The 16,660-nt window shown below is 45.5% G+C and overlaps 1 protein-coding gene across 1 annotated transcript in view; it reads right to left on the bottom strand.

Moving 5' to 3' along the window:
• Positions 1 to 4,806: 4,806 nt before the first annotated feature.
• LOC311126301 (alpha-2,8-sialyltransferase 8F-like) overlaps positions 4,807 to 16,660 on the bottom strand; it is a gene marked incomplete at both ends in the record, with an annotated part of 32,585 nt that continues 20,731 nt past the window's right edge. The window contains 3 exons of the mRNA XM_084158503.1: positions 4,807 to 4,989; positions 5,873 to 6,037; positions 6,291 to 6,408. Of these exons, the coding sequence (XP_084014629.1) occupies positions 4,807 to 4,989; positions 5,873 to 6,037; positions 6,291 to 6,408 (466 nt within the window). The remainder of the gene's footprint in view (positions 4,990 to 5,872; positions 6,038 to 6,290; positions 6,409 to 16,660) is intronic.

Below are 16,660 nucleotides of genomic sequence, written 5' to 3' on the forward strand. Positions count from 1 at the left end.
GCGTGCATACATTTTACATACGGGTGGTCCCGGGAATCAAACCCACAATCCTGTTGTTGCAAGCGCCATGCTCTACCAATTGAGCTAATTGTTTTTGAGTGCTCCATGTGAGCATGTGTCTAGTTTCTCTGTCTTGATAATGTTGATGGAGGGCGCGCCTGAGCGTGCATTGAAGTACCTGGCCTGCTGCATGCAAATGTAGAAAAGTACCAATTTGGAGATGCCTGAGTTCTGATTGTTTTAACTCACCAGGTCCACCACTAATAAGCTGACACAATAAGTCAACAACATCCATTGCGAATGATAATAGTTCCTCAAAGTATTTGAAAAATCTTTCCAACACTCCCAGCCTCGATAATCACCAAGCCTCGGTGTGAAAGAGCAAAATATAATTTACATTTACGTCATTTAGCAGACGCTCTTATCCAGAGCGACTTACAGTTAGTGAATACATATTTTTTTTATACTGGCCCCCCGTGGGAAACGAACCCACAACCCTGGGGTTGCAAACGCCATGCTCTATCAACTGAGCTACATCCCTGCCGGCCATTCCCTCCCCTACCCTGGACGACGCTGGGCCAATTGTGCGCCGCCCATGGATAAGGTACAGTGGGGGTTCGCTTGCACCAATTGTGCAAGTTCTCCCACCCAAAAAGACGAGAGAGGCCTGCAACCCCACCACAGGCACACATATAATGATCTGATGATCCACACCCGTCGCTATGGGCGGGCCATAGGGGGCCGGGCCCGCCCCCAAAAATGCTTGTGCCCCCCCACTTGAGGGAATTTATTATTAAATATATGTACTGTAGGCTAATAACAATTGTGCCCTGCCCTCCCATGCATTTCATATGCCCCCCTTAAGACTGAGGTCTGGCGACGGGTCTGTGATGATCCCATATATCCAGTGGAACATCATAAAATACCTTAACTTTTTCCCTTCCGCAAAAACAGCTGTCTTTCCCGAGCTCACTGGCACGGAGGGCATGGCAATATTGCAAGTTCACTAGTGACAGCTTCGGTCTGGGACCCAGTTGATTGATTTGATACAATGTTGCACTTCACTAGCTATAGCTCAAGTAATGACAGATAGAAAGGGAGGCAGATGGGTGGAGTAGAATGCGATTGAAAATGATATTTTCTACTGTTTTTATTTGTCGGCTTTAGACCTAGCTATGTATTTTACTTAGTTGACGATGGAAGTTATAGGCCTACTGTTGCATTGGGCTATAGACTTTCTCTGAGTTCCATGAGCTCATTTCTTTAGCCGACAATGGATCACGGTCCATCAATGTGTCCATATGGTAGATTTTGATTAACCAAGTGACAATGATTTTGAGAAATGAAACAACTTTATTATTGAAATGAAAATGGGCATATGAAAATCATAACTGGCACCAGATCGGTAGAAATGGTAGGATAAATTGTAAGCGTTCCCAAACTTGAAACTCATGCTGGGTTTTACTATAACACCCACTTAAAAAATGTAACATAGGAAGTCCCGTGGAAAAAATATGCTCCCATATGGAAATCAAATGCCCTTCCAACTGATTCGTTCTAGCGCAGGCCCTGGTGTGTGTGTGTGTGTCTGTGTGTTAGTCAGATGTTTTTATTCAGCCATCAAGGATCAATATAAAGATTCAGTCTAGTTTGTCCTGTTTGTCAAAACCCGATCCAAAATAACAAGATACTGCGAGATTTTGCAGACTCACGGATACAGAGCCTCAGAAATAAAAGTTCTGACCACGGATCAGGAGCCACTGCCAATATTTTATGTGATATCATGTTATCTACTGTATATTACAGTAGAGGCTGCTGGGAGGACGACTCACAATAATGGCTGGAACGGAGATAATGGAATTGCATGAAACACATACCATTCAGCTCCAGCCATTACCACGAGCCCATCCTCCCCAATTAAGGTGCCACCAACTTCCTGTGGTATATTATAATACCAAAAGCTTCTCAGCTGCGGGAGGATCTCTTCCTACAATTTTGCGCTGACTTTGATAATGAATAATGTTCTGGAGGCAGCTCTGCAGAGTGGTCACTAGCTGGCACAGCTACAAAGTTATAAAATCTTATTTAAACCTAAACCAAACCTTAATGTCTAACCCTAACCTTAAATTAAGACCAAGAAGCAACATAGCCAATTTTGACTTTACAGCTGGTTTAAGGGGAAATTGCTCAGTTCTGCCTCCAGGACAAGACTCATGACAATAAACGCCAACCTGCTTTTGAATTACATTTTACATTTTAGTCATTTAGCAGACGCTCTTATCCAGAGCGACTTACAGTTAGTGAGTGAATACATTATTTTTTTATTTTGGGAATCGAACCCACAACCCTGGCGTTGCAAACGCCTTGCTCTACCAACTGAGCTACATCCCTGCCGGCCACACGAGGTGCCACCAATTGATTCAAATGGAGTAGCCTAACAATCAGCCTATTTACATGGCCCTAGTTGCATTTGCAACTAAATAACTTTTCTGTGCGACATCAATAATAGTTGCACACATTAGGATGACAGTGAGCAATTGACAGTGATCAGTGAGCAAAATAACCATAGACAGGAAGTTGACAATAGCTTATAAATAGTATAAATAAAATGTATTTATATGGTGGTAGTCCTCATAAATGGAATCGCATCGAATGGAATTAATCAGATGCAATGATTTACCGCCGTATGGCGGGGTGCTGCAAGTTTGTGTATATTAGAACATTCATCAAATATGAACCTGAGTGGTGTGCTACGAATCTAGCTAGATGTACTCAGGCTTTTCTGAAGTTATCTAACTTCAGTTATCTTCACATTCCAGCTCAGGCTTCATCCATGTTACGAAGTTGGATATTGATTATATACCCATCCTTTTTTTTTTTGCTTGCTCGAGCCAGGCTTGTAGCTGCACATTCATGTCGCATGTGGCTAGGGTTTTCAACCTAGCTTCATTTTCTTCTGAAAACCGGACGTGGGAACTCCGCTCAGGCATTTATCTTATGCCTGGTATGTTAGGTTAGTCGAAGGCAACCTCTTCATGTACAGTAGACAACGCTGAAACATTAATCCATAGGCGAGTCAGTGGCACATTTTCATTTTTGCCGAAATCAAAATGAAAGAAAAGTTATCTTGCAAATTCAGCAGGCTATGGTGTGAAATAGGCTATTAGAAGTGCCATCATTCTTATATTATGTATCATTAATGCTGTCTTTGGTGTGCTTTGGTGTGGTGTATCAATGCAAGAGCACCTTTTTTCTACACCTCTATAGATACTATTATTTTATTAAAGGGATACTTCGGGATTTTGGCAAAGAGCATGCTAGCATACTAACAGATACCCATAGACTTCCATTCATTGTGCTAAAGCTTCATACTGGACACAGAGACATAAAAATGGTATCCACGAGTTCATCTGCCTCTGGGGAAGTAGATAAAGGGCCTCATTGCCAAAATCCCGAAGTATCCCTTTAACATACAAAAGTTTTACTGTGCATCAAGTTGCAAATGCATCCTGTTATTACTAAATGTGTAAAGTAATAGGCATTTTAATGTTACTATTTTTAACACAAAAAAACATGAAGGGGATGATGATGCACTCTTTGCAAGAGGGAGGGAATCTAATATGATTGTTCCTCAACTCACATCTCAAACACTTCATTCAGGATAAGTGTAGTTAGCCCTGAGATAGCCTGCCCCAGAGCGGGTTAGTTCTGAAGGATTCATTGCCATAGAAATGTACCTGGCTAAAAGGTGAGCTACTTTTGTGTCACCAGTTATCCCGAGTTGAACTCAGGGTTGACCAAAGTTACCTCACTAACTCCTCAAACCATATTCGTAGTATAAGGCTCTGTTCACCTTAATCTTCATATATGAAACATCTGATCCTGTATCACACACACACACATAACAACAAACACACGCATGAAGAAATTAAGAAATAATTGGATCAATCATTTATAGAAAAATGAAATAAAACCATACAGTAAGGAAATCCAAATAGAAGTATAACATTTTAATGTTTCCAATAAAATATAAAACCACAGCATACAAATAATGTATAAATAACTTTTTAGGATGTAGGTTAGATAGAGTCCAACATGTAGCTGTATCGCCCCCTGGCTGTGGAGTTGTATTAACACGGGTTAGGGTGTAGGAGTTATGGTGAAGGGTTAGGGTGTAGGGGTTAGGGTGTACAGGCATTTTATTGGAAACATTAAAATGTTATACTTCTATTTGAATTTCCTTACTGTATGGTTTTAATTTATTTTTCTATAAATTATTGATCAAATTATTTCTTCATTTCTTCATGCGTGTGTTTGTGTGTATGTGTGTGTGTGTGTCTCTAGCATTTTGGGGGCCCTACGCAAGATTTGTTTTGGGGGCCCCCCAGTAAGTTTTCTGCAGTTCTACACATTTTACAATGGAGCGGAGAGAACATTTTGTAATTTTATAACACATTTCATGCAATTCTACTCATTTTGCCATGGGGCAGAGATAAATTATTGCCGTTTAAAAGCTAATTTCCTGCAATGCTACAGATTTTGCAATGATTTACGCCCTTAACCCTAATTGCTGATGTAAGTCGCTCTGGACAAGAGCGTCTGCTAAATGACTAAAATGTAAATGTTAATGATATCTGAGTGAGAGTGACAAACAAAGTCAATGGGGGCCCATACTGTGTCTCAGTGTAATCAAGGTATGAAATTACTGTTATTTTCAAATACAACCTCTTTTTGGGCTTAGTTGTGGTCAATTTGCAGTGTACAAATTGTTATAATTATGTTCCTGCCCCCCCGACCATCCGCTTGTTAGGGTGTACAGGGTCCAACATGTAGCTGTAGCGCCCCCTGGCTGTGGAGTTGTAGTAATAGCAGGAACTCTTTAGGCATGGTGTGCATGATGTGACTTGGACCAACGTTGTCATAGTAATGATGGGGCAAAGTATTTTGGGATAGATCCAGACGGAAGGGCCAGAAGCCGTACAGATGAACCTGACAGAGAGAGATAAAGACTTAGAAACATACATGCACGCGCGCACACACACACACTTAATCTCTTAAGGTAGTCGATCGCATCCAATAATGACTTCCTCTAATGCTTGTGGATTCGCTGATGACTGTATAATCCGATGCGGGATGCACACTGTCGTTGAGGCCAGTGCAGCCATGGACATATGTCTTCTCTGTCACTTTGCCAGGCATCGTTCAGTACTTTTCTCCTCAGCCAACTGCACTCCTTCATGACAGAGGCCGGTCTGCAGCAACAGTTCATGGAGGCAGGGTTTATCCCACACTTCTTTAGTGAAGTCTTCAATTGGTCCTTTAGACGCTTTTTCTGACCACCTGCTGAACGACGGCCCAGTTGTAGCTGTCTGTACAGCTGCTGTGAGGGTGGCTTGTAGAGCTTCTTGGGTATGTGCCACAAGAGCGCAATCATCCACGTACTGAAGCTCAAGTACTCGTTCAGATTCAAGCTTTGTGGCAGATGCTACCAGAGTCCCAGTGCGGCTTCAGAAAGAACAGAAGCACGTGGACATGATCTTCAGTGCACGCCAACTGCAGGACAAGTGCAGTGAAACAATACCTATTCATGGGCTTTGTGGACCTCTCCAAAGCCTTCAACACAGTACAACGTGAACTCCTTTGGAAGGTCCTCCTGCAGCATGGCTGCCCCGGGAAATGTGTGAACATCCTGTGTTAGTTCCATGAGGGGATGATGGCCAGGATAACAGTTGGTGGTCAGGAGTCTGAACCCTTTGGAGTAGACACTAGTGTGAGGCTCCTTTGCTCCTTTGTGTCCCAACACTCCTGCACAAGGACATGGAAACTTCAGATTGGACGGGAACCTCTTCTGAGGCAACACACACACACACACCTGTTCACAAATCTCCAGAGCAGTGCTGGCCAGCATCATACCAGAAGAGAGCCGTGGGGCTCGTTGCCCGCGGCGACGCCAGAACCTGTCCAGCTCAAGCAGGTAGACTGGGTGAAAGAACACCACTTCCTGTTGGGGGCGGGCCTTACGAAGGGCGTGGTACACCTCGGACAGAACAAAGACTGATTAATGACATTATTACGATCTACCCTCCTCGCCCAACCCTCCTCTCCTCCCCAGGATCAAAATGTTAGTTATCAATTTTGTCGTTATTAAAAATGCTACCAAGCCCGGCCCATGCCCTAGTTATTGATGAAAAAATAGGCCCGGCCCTTACCAGGTGCATAGCAATGGGTCCTGTTGGGCCGGTGCCGGGTAGCAGGGCTCTAACTAGTCTCATCTCAAAATAGCAGCTCACCTTGAAGCAGGAGGTGGTCCCAAAGCCAAAAGAGAAGGCGTGGAGAAGCAGATGGGCGTGGCCATAGACTGACACGCGTTCCACCAGGGGTCCAGGGTTCCGCTGGAGGTCAGGGTATCTGAGGACAAGCGAGGGGAGGTGTTAGGAGACAGATGAGAGGCAGAGTTAGGAGACAGATGGGGAGGAGTTAGGAGGCAGGTGAGAGGCGGAGTTAGGAGACAGATGGGGAGGGGTTAGGAGGCAGGTGAGTGGACGAGATAGGAGAGAGATGATTATTAACGATATACAGTGCATTCGGAAAGTATTCAGACCCCTTTACGTTACAGCTTTATTATAAAATTGATTAAATTGTTTTTTTCCCCACATCAATCTACACACAATACTCCATAACTACAAAGTAAAAACAGTTTTTTTGCAAATTTATTAAAAATTAAAAACGGAAATATCACATTTACATACAGTACCAGTCATCAGTTTGGAAACACCTACTCATTCAAGTTTTTTTTTTTTTTTTTGACTATTTTCTACATTGTAGAATAACATTGAAGAAATCAAAACTATGAAATAACACATATGGAATCATGTAGTAACCAAAAAAGTTTTAAACAAATCAAAATATATTTTAGATTCTTCAAAGTAGCCACCCTTTGCCTTCATGACAGCTTTGCACACTCTTGGCATTCTCTCAACCAGCTTCACCTGGAATGCTTTTCCAACAGTCTTGAAGGAGTTCCCACATATGCTTAGCACTTGTTGGCTGCTTATCCTTCACTCTGCGGTCCAACTCATCCCAAACCATCTCAATTGGGTTGAGGTCGGGTGATTGTGGAGGCCAGGTCATCTGATGCAGCACTCCATCACTCTCCTTCTTGGTCAAATAGCCCTTACACAGCCTGGAGGTGTGTTGGGTCATTGTCCTGTTGAAAAACAAATGATAGTCCCACTAAGCCCAAACCAGATGGGATGGTGTATCGCTGCAGAATGCTGTGGTAGCCAGGCTGGTTAAGTGTGCCTTGAACTCTAAATAAATCACAGACAGTGTCACCAGCAAAGCACCCCCACACTATAACACCACCTCCTCCACGCTTTACGGTGGGAAATAAACATGTGGAGATCATCCGTTCACACACACCGCGTCTCACAAAGACACAGCGGTTTGAACCAAAAATCTCCAATTTGGATTCCATACCAATGGACACATTTCCACCAATCTAATGTCCATTGCTCGTGTTTCTTGGCCCAAGCAAGTCTCTTCTTCTTATTGGTGTCCTTTAGTAGTGGTTTATTTGTATCAATTCGACAATGAAGGCCTGATTCACACAGTCCCCTCTGAACAGTTGATGTTGAGATGTGTCTGTTACTTGTACTCTGTGAAGCATTTATTTGGGTTGCAATTTCTGAGGCTGGTAACTCTAATGAACTTATCCTCTGCAGCAGAGTTAACTCTGGGTCTTCCATTCCTGTGGCGGTCCTCATGAGAGCCAGTTTCATCATACTGCTGGATTGTTTTTGCAACTGCTCTTGAAGAAACTTTCAAAGTTTTTGAAACTTTCCGTATTGATTGACCGTCATGTCTTAAAGTAATGATGGACTGTCGTTTCTCTGTGCTTATTTGAGCTGTTCTTGCTATGATAACAGGGCTATCTTCTGTTTACCCCCCCCCCCCCCCTCCCCCCACCTTGTCACAACACAACTGATTGGCTCAAACGCATTAAGAAGGAAATCAATTCCACAAATTCACTTTTAAGAAGGCACACCTGTTAATTTAAATGCATTCCAGGTGACTACCTCATGAAGCTGGTTGAGAGAATGCCAAGAGTGTGCAAAGCTGTCATGAAGGCAAAGGGTGGCTATTTGAAGAATCTCAAATGTAAAATATATTTTGATTTGTTTAACACTTTTTTGGTTACTGCATGATTCCATAGGTGTTATTTCATAGTTTTGATGTCTTCACTATTATTCTACAATGTAGAAAATAGTCAAAATAAAGAAAAAGCCTTGAATGAGTAGGTGTTTTAAAACTTTTGACCAGTAGTTTATATTGTATGCAACAACAAAAAACTACCGGGAACTTACAGTATATTATTTTTATAGTAATACAATTGCTCATAGAAAAATATTTTGTTTAAGTAATAAAGAAATCTCAAGGGGTCCAATTATTGTCACCCCTGTGAGGATCATCCCTTGTGAGGATTATCCCTTGTGAGGATAACAACACTGAGCCTTGGGGAGGGTGCTAATTAATTGACCACAAATGTTGATTTTGTGGTGAATTACAGCTGCACTGCGTAACTATGTGTGTACAGATGTTTTGTAGTGACCCCTCTGACAAGAATGCAGATTTTTTTCTAGATTTGATTTCTACAATTTCCCAGAACACCCCCCCCCTTCATGGGTAGTCGGCTGGGAGTGACGTAGTAACAACATCCTCTCTGAACAGTCTAGGCTGCTGCAAATTTTTAACTGATAGTGGATGCGATAACAGTTTACAGACAAGATTGAAAATAAGATTAATCTATTCCATTTTCCAATGTCTTCAGAACAGGTAAAACAAGATATACACTGTATATAAATCTTTGTTTTTACACTGAAATAAAACGTATTCATGGTGTTTGCCAGAAAGGTAGCAATGTTAGGTACATTGTCTTGTAATAACGTAGTAGCTACTGCTAATTTCTCTGCCTGGTAAAATATTTGATCGATATCCAAGCTAGCTAACGTGGTAGCTACATTAACTATCACACTGGAAAAAAGCAGTGTAAAACAAGTTTGGCAGTATTGAGCCCTGGGACAAGAAAATGGTGGTGATCCCTAGGCTGTAGAGCTCAGATGTCTTCACTCCAGAAGGCAGCACAGTAAATAAACGTTCAGCACCATCAAAAGAAAGCCTATAACAACATGGTAAACTGTTCTATCATTTACAGTCCAGCAGTACTACCAGAGACATCTCCAAGTTCACAGACTGCTAAATACCTCCATCCAAAGACTCATGCACCTTACACCATACCACTGCTGCCATTTCACAACTGCACAATTCTATTTATTTATTACCAAGTCTGTTTACATACTGGCTTTATTGGAGGGGGAGTGGTTTCTCCTCTCTTAGGGAATCAGCAATTAGTACCGGCAGGTGTGCTCTTCACCTCTGCTAGGCAATTAGCAATTAGTGATGGTATTTCAACCTCTCCTGTTTTCTCAGCGGCAGTCATGTCAGCAGCGGTCTCAAAGCCAAATCTAAGATCGTCGCCGAAACAAAGACGGTTCTGCTGAGTTGATCTAAGGAGTTATGCAAGAAAGGCTCCACACCACTCTCACGTTTTTTTTTGTAGGGGGTAGATCAGCTTTAATATTGCAGATAGATTGTAGCTTCCATCAATGTAATTGTCTGCATAATTTCCAATCCCACATAAAATATTTTTGTTCATATATTTATATACACTACCGGTCAAAAGTTTTAGAACACCGACTCATTCAAGGGTTTTTCTTTATTTTTACTAACCCGTCGTCCAGGTTAGGGTAGGGTTTGGTTAGGGTAGGGTAGGGTAGGGTTTGGTTAGGGTAGGGTAGGGTTTGGCCGGGGGGCTTTACTTGGCTCATCGCTCTCTAGTGACTCCTTGTAGCGGGCCGGGCGCCTGCAGGCTGACCTCGATCGTCAGGTGAATGGTGTTTCCTCCGATACATTGATGCAGCTGGCTTCCGGATTAAGCAGGCGGGTGTTAAGAAGTGCGGTTTGGCGGGTCATGTTTTGGAGGACGCATGACTCGAACTTCACCTCCCGAGCCCGTTGGGGAGTTGCAGCGATGAGACAAGATCGAAATTGGGGAGAAAAAGGGGGTAAAATATTTTTTTTATATAGATATATGAGGACGAGCAATGTCGGAGACCGGAGTATAAATACACTACATGACCAAAAGTATGTGGACAACTTCTCGTCGAACATCTCATTACAAAATCATGGGCATTAATATGGAGTTGGTCCCCCCTTTGCTGCTATAACAGCCTCCACTCTTCTGGGAAGGCTTTCCACTAGATGTTGGAACATTGCTGCGGTTGACTTGCTTCCATTCAGCCACAAGAGCATTGGTGAGGTCGGGCACTGATGTTGGGCGATTAGGCCTGGCTCGAAGTCGGAGTTCCAATTCATCCCAAAGGTGTTCGATGGAGTTGAGGTCAGGGCTCTGTGTCCAGTCAAGTTCTTCCACATTGATCTCGACAAACCATTTCTGTATGGACCTCACTTTGTGCATGGAGGCATTGTCATGCTGAAACAGGAAAGGGCCTTCCCCAAACTGTTGCCACAAAGTTGGAAGCACAGAATCATCTAGAATGTCATTATATGCTGTAGCGTTAAGATTTCCCTTCACTGGAACTAAGGGGCCTAGCACAAAGCATAAAAAACTGCCCCAGACCATTATTCCTCCTCCACCAAACTTTACAGTTGGCACTATGCATTGGGGCAGGTAGCATTCTCCTGGCATCCGCCACACCCAGATTCGTCTGTCGTACTGCCAGATGGTGAAGCGTGTTTCATCACTCCAGAGAACACGTTTCCACTGCTCCAGAGTCCAGTGGCGGCAAGCTTTACATCACTCCAGCCGACGCTTGGCATTGCACATGGTGATCTTAGGCTTGTGTGCGGCTGCATGACGGTGCCACGTTGAAAGACACTGAGCTCTTCAGTAAGGCCATTCTACTGCCACTGTTTGTCTATGGAGATTGCATGGCGGTGTGCTCAATTTTATACACCTGTCAGCAACGGGTGTGGCTGAAATAGCAGAGTCCACTAATTTGAAGGGGTGTCCACATACTTTTGTATATATAGTGTGGTTGAGATTCTTCATTATCTTCTTAGCTTTCCTGTGACACCGGGTGCTGTAGATGTCCTGGAGGGCAGGCAGTGTGCCCCCGGTGATGCGTTGGGCAGACCTCACCACCCTCTGGAGAGCCCTACAGTTGTGGACGGTGCAGTTGCCGTACTAGGTGGTGATACAGCCTGACTGGATGCTCTCAATGGTGCATCTGTAAAAGTTTGTGAGGGTCTTAGGGGCCAAGCCGAATTTCTTCAGCCTCCTGAGGTTGAAGAGGCGCTGGTGCGCCTTCTTCACCACACTGTCTGTGTGGTGGACCATTTCAGAATGTCAGTGATGTGTACGCTGAGGAACTTAAAGCTTTTCAACTTCTACTATTATTGCAAACAGGATGCATGTTTTGGAATATTTTTTTTATTCTGTACAGGATTCTTTCTTTTCACTCTATAATATAGGTTAGTATTGTGAAGTACCTACAATGTTGTTGCTCCATCCTCACTCTGTCACGGCCGTCTACGGAATGAGTGGACCAAAGCGCAGCGTTTGTAGCGAACATGACTTTATCAAAGTTAAAGTGCACGAACGAGAAAACAATAAACAATGACGGATAGTGAAGTCCTCAGTACACAGACTGAAACATGGAACAAAAACCCACAACCCTAAGGTGAACACTGACAGTTTAAATATGGCTCCCAATCAGAGATAACGAGCCGACAGCTGACACTCGTTACCTCCGATTGGGAGTCACATGACGAGACAAGACACTACAACCAAAACCAAACACAACCAAATGAACACACCCTATACCCAACACAACAAAATGAATACACCCTGGCTCAAACTACACAGTCCCGGAGCCAGAGCGTGACAGTACCCCCCCCTAAAGGCGCGGACTCCGACCGCGCCTACACCCCAAAATAGGGGAGGGCTGGGTGGGTGTTGCTCCTCGGAGGCGGCTCCGGCTCCGGGCTTGACCACCACCCCACTTCACTCCCCCCGTAGTGCCCCCGGTCCGATCTGACCCAGCTTGCTGGATCAGGACCTCCGACGCGCACCCCTGGCTTGGCGCGTGAGGTAGAAATGGACCGGAACTGGCAGACGATACGCACCCTTTGCCTGGTGCGTGGAGCCGGAACAGGCCTCACCAGGCTGAAGACTCGCATCCCTGGCTTGGTGCGAGTAGCAGGAATGGGCCGGATCAGGCTGACGGCTCGCACCCTTGGCTTGGTGCGAGTAGCAGGGACGAGCTAAACCAGGCTGACGACTCGCACCCTTGGCTTGGTGCGAGTAGCAGGAACGGGCTGGACCAGGCCGACGACTCGTACCCCTGGTTTGGTGCGAGTAGCAGGAACGGGCTGGACCAGGCTGACGACTCGCACCCTTGGCTTAGTGCGAGTGGCAGGAACAGGCCGGACCGGGCTGGCGACGCGCACCGTAGGTTTGGTGCGAGTGGCAGGAACAGGCCGGGTCGGGCTGGCGACGCGCACCGTAGACTTGGTGCGGGTGGCAGGAACAGGCCGGACCGGGCTGGCGACGCGCACCGTAGGTTTGGTGCGAGTGGCAGGAACAGGCCGGGTCGGGCTGGCGACGCGCACCGTACACTTGGTGCGGGTGGCAGGAACAGACCGGACCGGGCTGGCGACGCACCCCGTAGGCTTGGTACGTGGAGCAGGAACAGGGCGGGCTGGGCTGGCGACGCACACCGTAGGCTTCGTACGTGGAGCAGGAACTGGCCGGGCTGGGCTGGCGACGCACCCCGTAGGCTTGGTACGTGGAGCAGGAACAGGCCGGGCTGGGCTGGCGACACACACCGTAGGCTTCGTACGTGGAGCAGGAACACGCCGGGCTGGGCTGGCGACGCACCCCGTAGGTTTAGTGCGAGTGGCAGGAACAGGCCGGACCGGGCTGGCGACGCGCACCGTAGGTTTGGTGCGAGTGGCAGGAACAGGCCGGGTCGGGCTGGCGACGCGCACCGTACACTTGGTGCGGGTGGCAGGAACTGGGACAGGCCTCACCGGACTGTGGAGACGGATAGGAGACCTGGAGCGAAGAGCGGCCACCACCCGTCCCGGCTGGATGCCTACCCTCACACACTCTGCGTGAGGCATCCGCACAGGACGTACAGGGCTGTGAACCCGTACCGACATGACAGCACGCGATACGGGAGCAGGATATCCGGGACCGCGGAGATGCACTGGAGACCTCGAGCGTAGATCCGGCACACTCCGTCCTGGCTGCATCCCCCCCTTCGCACGACACGTGCGGGGTGCTTGCACAGGACGTACAGGACTGTGCCGGACCACTCGTGGCACAGTACGCTGCTCCGCATACCGCGGAACCTGCCCCGTCCCACGCTGCCATGCCTGAGTACGGGAAGTTGGTTCCGCTCTACCTCCAGGCCTCGCCAACCTGCCTTCTGCCTCGCAACACCCGGTGACCACCTCTCCAAAACGTCCTGTAGCAGCCGCCTGCCGCCCATCCGCCCAAGCCATGTGCCCCCCCCAAAAAATTTCTTGGGGTTGCCTCTCGTCCTTCCGACGATGGCCCTGCTGACGCCGTTGCTCCTCTCTCGCCAGGGCCTTGATCCTCCCCCAAGGTCCCTTGCCCCCGAGCATGTCCTCCCAGGACCACGATTTGCCCACCTGGGCCATCGCCAGCCTCTCGATCTCCTTACCCGGCGCTTCCTCCCATGTCCAATCTCCTTGCTCCTGGACACGCTGCTTGGTCCTTCTTTGGTGGGTTTTTCTGTCACGGCCGTCTACGGAATGAGTGGACCAAAGCGCAGCGTTTGTAGCGAACATGACTTTATCAAAGTTAAAGTGCACGAACGAGAAAACAATAAACAATGACGGATAGTGAAGTCCTCAGTACACAGACTGAAACATGGAACAAAAACCCACAACCCTAAGGTGAACACTGACAGTTTAAATATGGCTCCCAATCAGAGATAACGAGCCGACAGCTGACACTCGTTACCTCCGATTGGGAGTCACATGACGAGACAAGACACTACAACCAAAACCAAACACAACCAAATGAACACACCCTATACCCAACACAACAAAATGAATACACCCTAGCTCAAACTACACAGTCCCGGAGCCAGAGCGTGACACACTCTTCTCCTATCACAGCCATTAAACTCTGTAACTGTTTTAAAGTCACCATTGAACTCATGAGCGGTTTCCTTCCTCTCTGGCAAGTTAGGAAGGGGGCCTCCCGAGTGGCCCATCGGCACCTAGTGTGTAGGTGCCACTACAGCCTCGGGATCGATCCCAGGTTGTGTCACAGCTGGCCGTGACCGGCGCACAATTGGCCCAGCGTTGTCCCGGTTAGGGGAGGGATTGGCTGGGGGGATTTCCTTGTCCTATCGTGCTCTAGTAAGTCCTTGTGGTGGTATGGGCACCTGCAAGCTGACTTCCGGCTCGCTTCCGTGTTAAGTGAGCAGTGTGTTTCGGAGAACGCATGACTCTCGACCTTCGCCTCTCCCGAGTCCGTTGGGGAGTTGCAGCAATGAGACAAGATTATAACTACCAATTGGGGAACAAAAGGGGGTAAAACAAACACAGAGTTAGGAAGGACGCCTGTATCTTTGTAGTGACTGGGTATATTGATACACCATCCAAAGTGTAATTAATGACTTCACCATGCTCAAAGGGAGCAATAGGTGCCAGTCTTTGCGAGGCATTGGAAAACGTCCCTGGTCTTTGTGGTTGAATCTGTGTTTGAAATTCACTGCTCGACTGAGGGACCTTACAGATAATTTTATGTGTGGGGTTTAGAGATGAGGTTGTCATAAAAAAAAATCACGTTAAACACTGTTATTGCACACAGAGTCCATGGAACTTATGTAACTTATTAAGCACATTTTTACTCCTGAACTTATTTAGGCTTGCCATAACAAAGGGGTTGAATACTTATTGACTCAAGACATTTTAGCTTTCTTTTTTTAAATTAATTTGTAAACATTTCGAAAAACATAATTCCACTTTCACATTATGGGGTATAGTGTGTAGGCCAGTGACATAAAATCTCAATTTAATTTAAATTCATGCTGTAACAACAAAATGTGGAAAAAGACTCCTTTAGCTGGAAGATAGAATAATACTTGGTGAGTATTTCCATGATCCACACTTCTTTGACAATATATATAATAAATTATATATATATACCATTTTAAATAGCTCATATCTCCTGAGTGGCGCAGTGGTCTAAGGCACTGCATCGCAGTGTTAACTGTGCCACTAGAGATCCTGGTTCGAATCCAGGCTCTGTCGCAGCCGGCCGCGACCGGGAGACTCATGGGCGGCGCACAATTGGCCCAGCGTCGTCCAGGGTAGGGGAGGGAATGGCCGGCAGGGATGTAGCTCAGTTGATAGAGCATGGCGTTTGCAACGCCAGGGTTGTGGGTTTGATTCCCACGGGGGGCCAGTATAAAAAAAAAAAGATGTATTCACTAACTGTAAGTCGCTCTGGATAAGAGCGTCTGCTAAATGACTAAAATGTAATGTAAATGTAAATTATCAACTATGCAAGCAATTCAAGACTCTATTATTATGGTGGGAGATTATAATACCATTTTAAATAGCTCAATGGACCGTAAAGGAAATCACACTACAAACAATCACCCTCATGCTCTTAAGGAAATTGTGAATGTCATGGATACATTAGAACTAGTAGATATATGGAGGCTTAAATATCCTGATCTAGTGAGATATACATGGCGGAGACTCAATCAAGCTAGTCGTCTTGACTTCTTTCCTATGTCATTCTCGTTGGCACCAAAAGTTTAAAAAGTGTTGATAGGGTACAGAATGCGGTCGGACCATCATATAATCGGCATATACATTACTCTTACTGAATATCCACGTGGGCGAGGATATTGGAAAATTAATCAAAGCCTATTGGATGATAACTTGTTTTTAACTAGGACAGAGGAATTTATAACTGATTTCTTCCGACATAACATAGGTACAGCAAATCCCCTTATTGTATGGGACACCTTTAAATGTGCCTTTAGAGGCCATGCAATTCAGTACTCATCTAGAAAACAAAAGCAATTTAGGTCAAAAGAGTCCACACTAACAAAGGAAATAGAAGGTCTAACAGAACAGATAGATAGCAATAAAAACTGTAACATAGAGGCTCCGAATACATTAGAGGAAAAACTAAAAGAAATGGATAAACTTATTCAAGAAAGATCAAGTGTAATATATTATAAAAATAAAGCAAACTGGATGGAATATGGGGAAAAATGCACCAAATAATTTTTTCATCTTCAACATAGGAATGCTGCCAAAAAGAATTTACTGAAACTGGTTACAAATGACGGAGTCACCCATGATTCACCAAATGATATTTTGAAGGAGGAAACAAAGTACTTTAAGCATATGTTTTCGTTTCAGTCGCCTCCATCTCCTCTAACTGAAGCAAATTGAAGAGATTATTTTTCTATTGATAATGTAAAACTAACAGATATACAGAAAGACTCATGTGAAAGTGAAATTACAGAGAAGGAACTTATGGATGCAATTAAAGACTTTAAGTCCGGGAAAACTCCAG

This window comes from Coregonus lavaretus (assembly GCF_964263955.1).
Source record: "Coregonus lavaretus genome assembly, chromosome: 3".
In the NCBI taxonomy this organism is placed as follows: Eukaryota; Metazoa; Chordata; class Actinopteri; order Salmoniformes; family Salmonidae; genus Coregonus; species Coregonus lavaretus.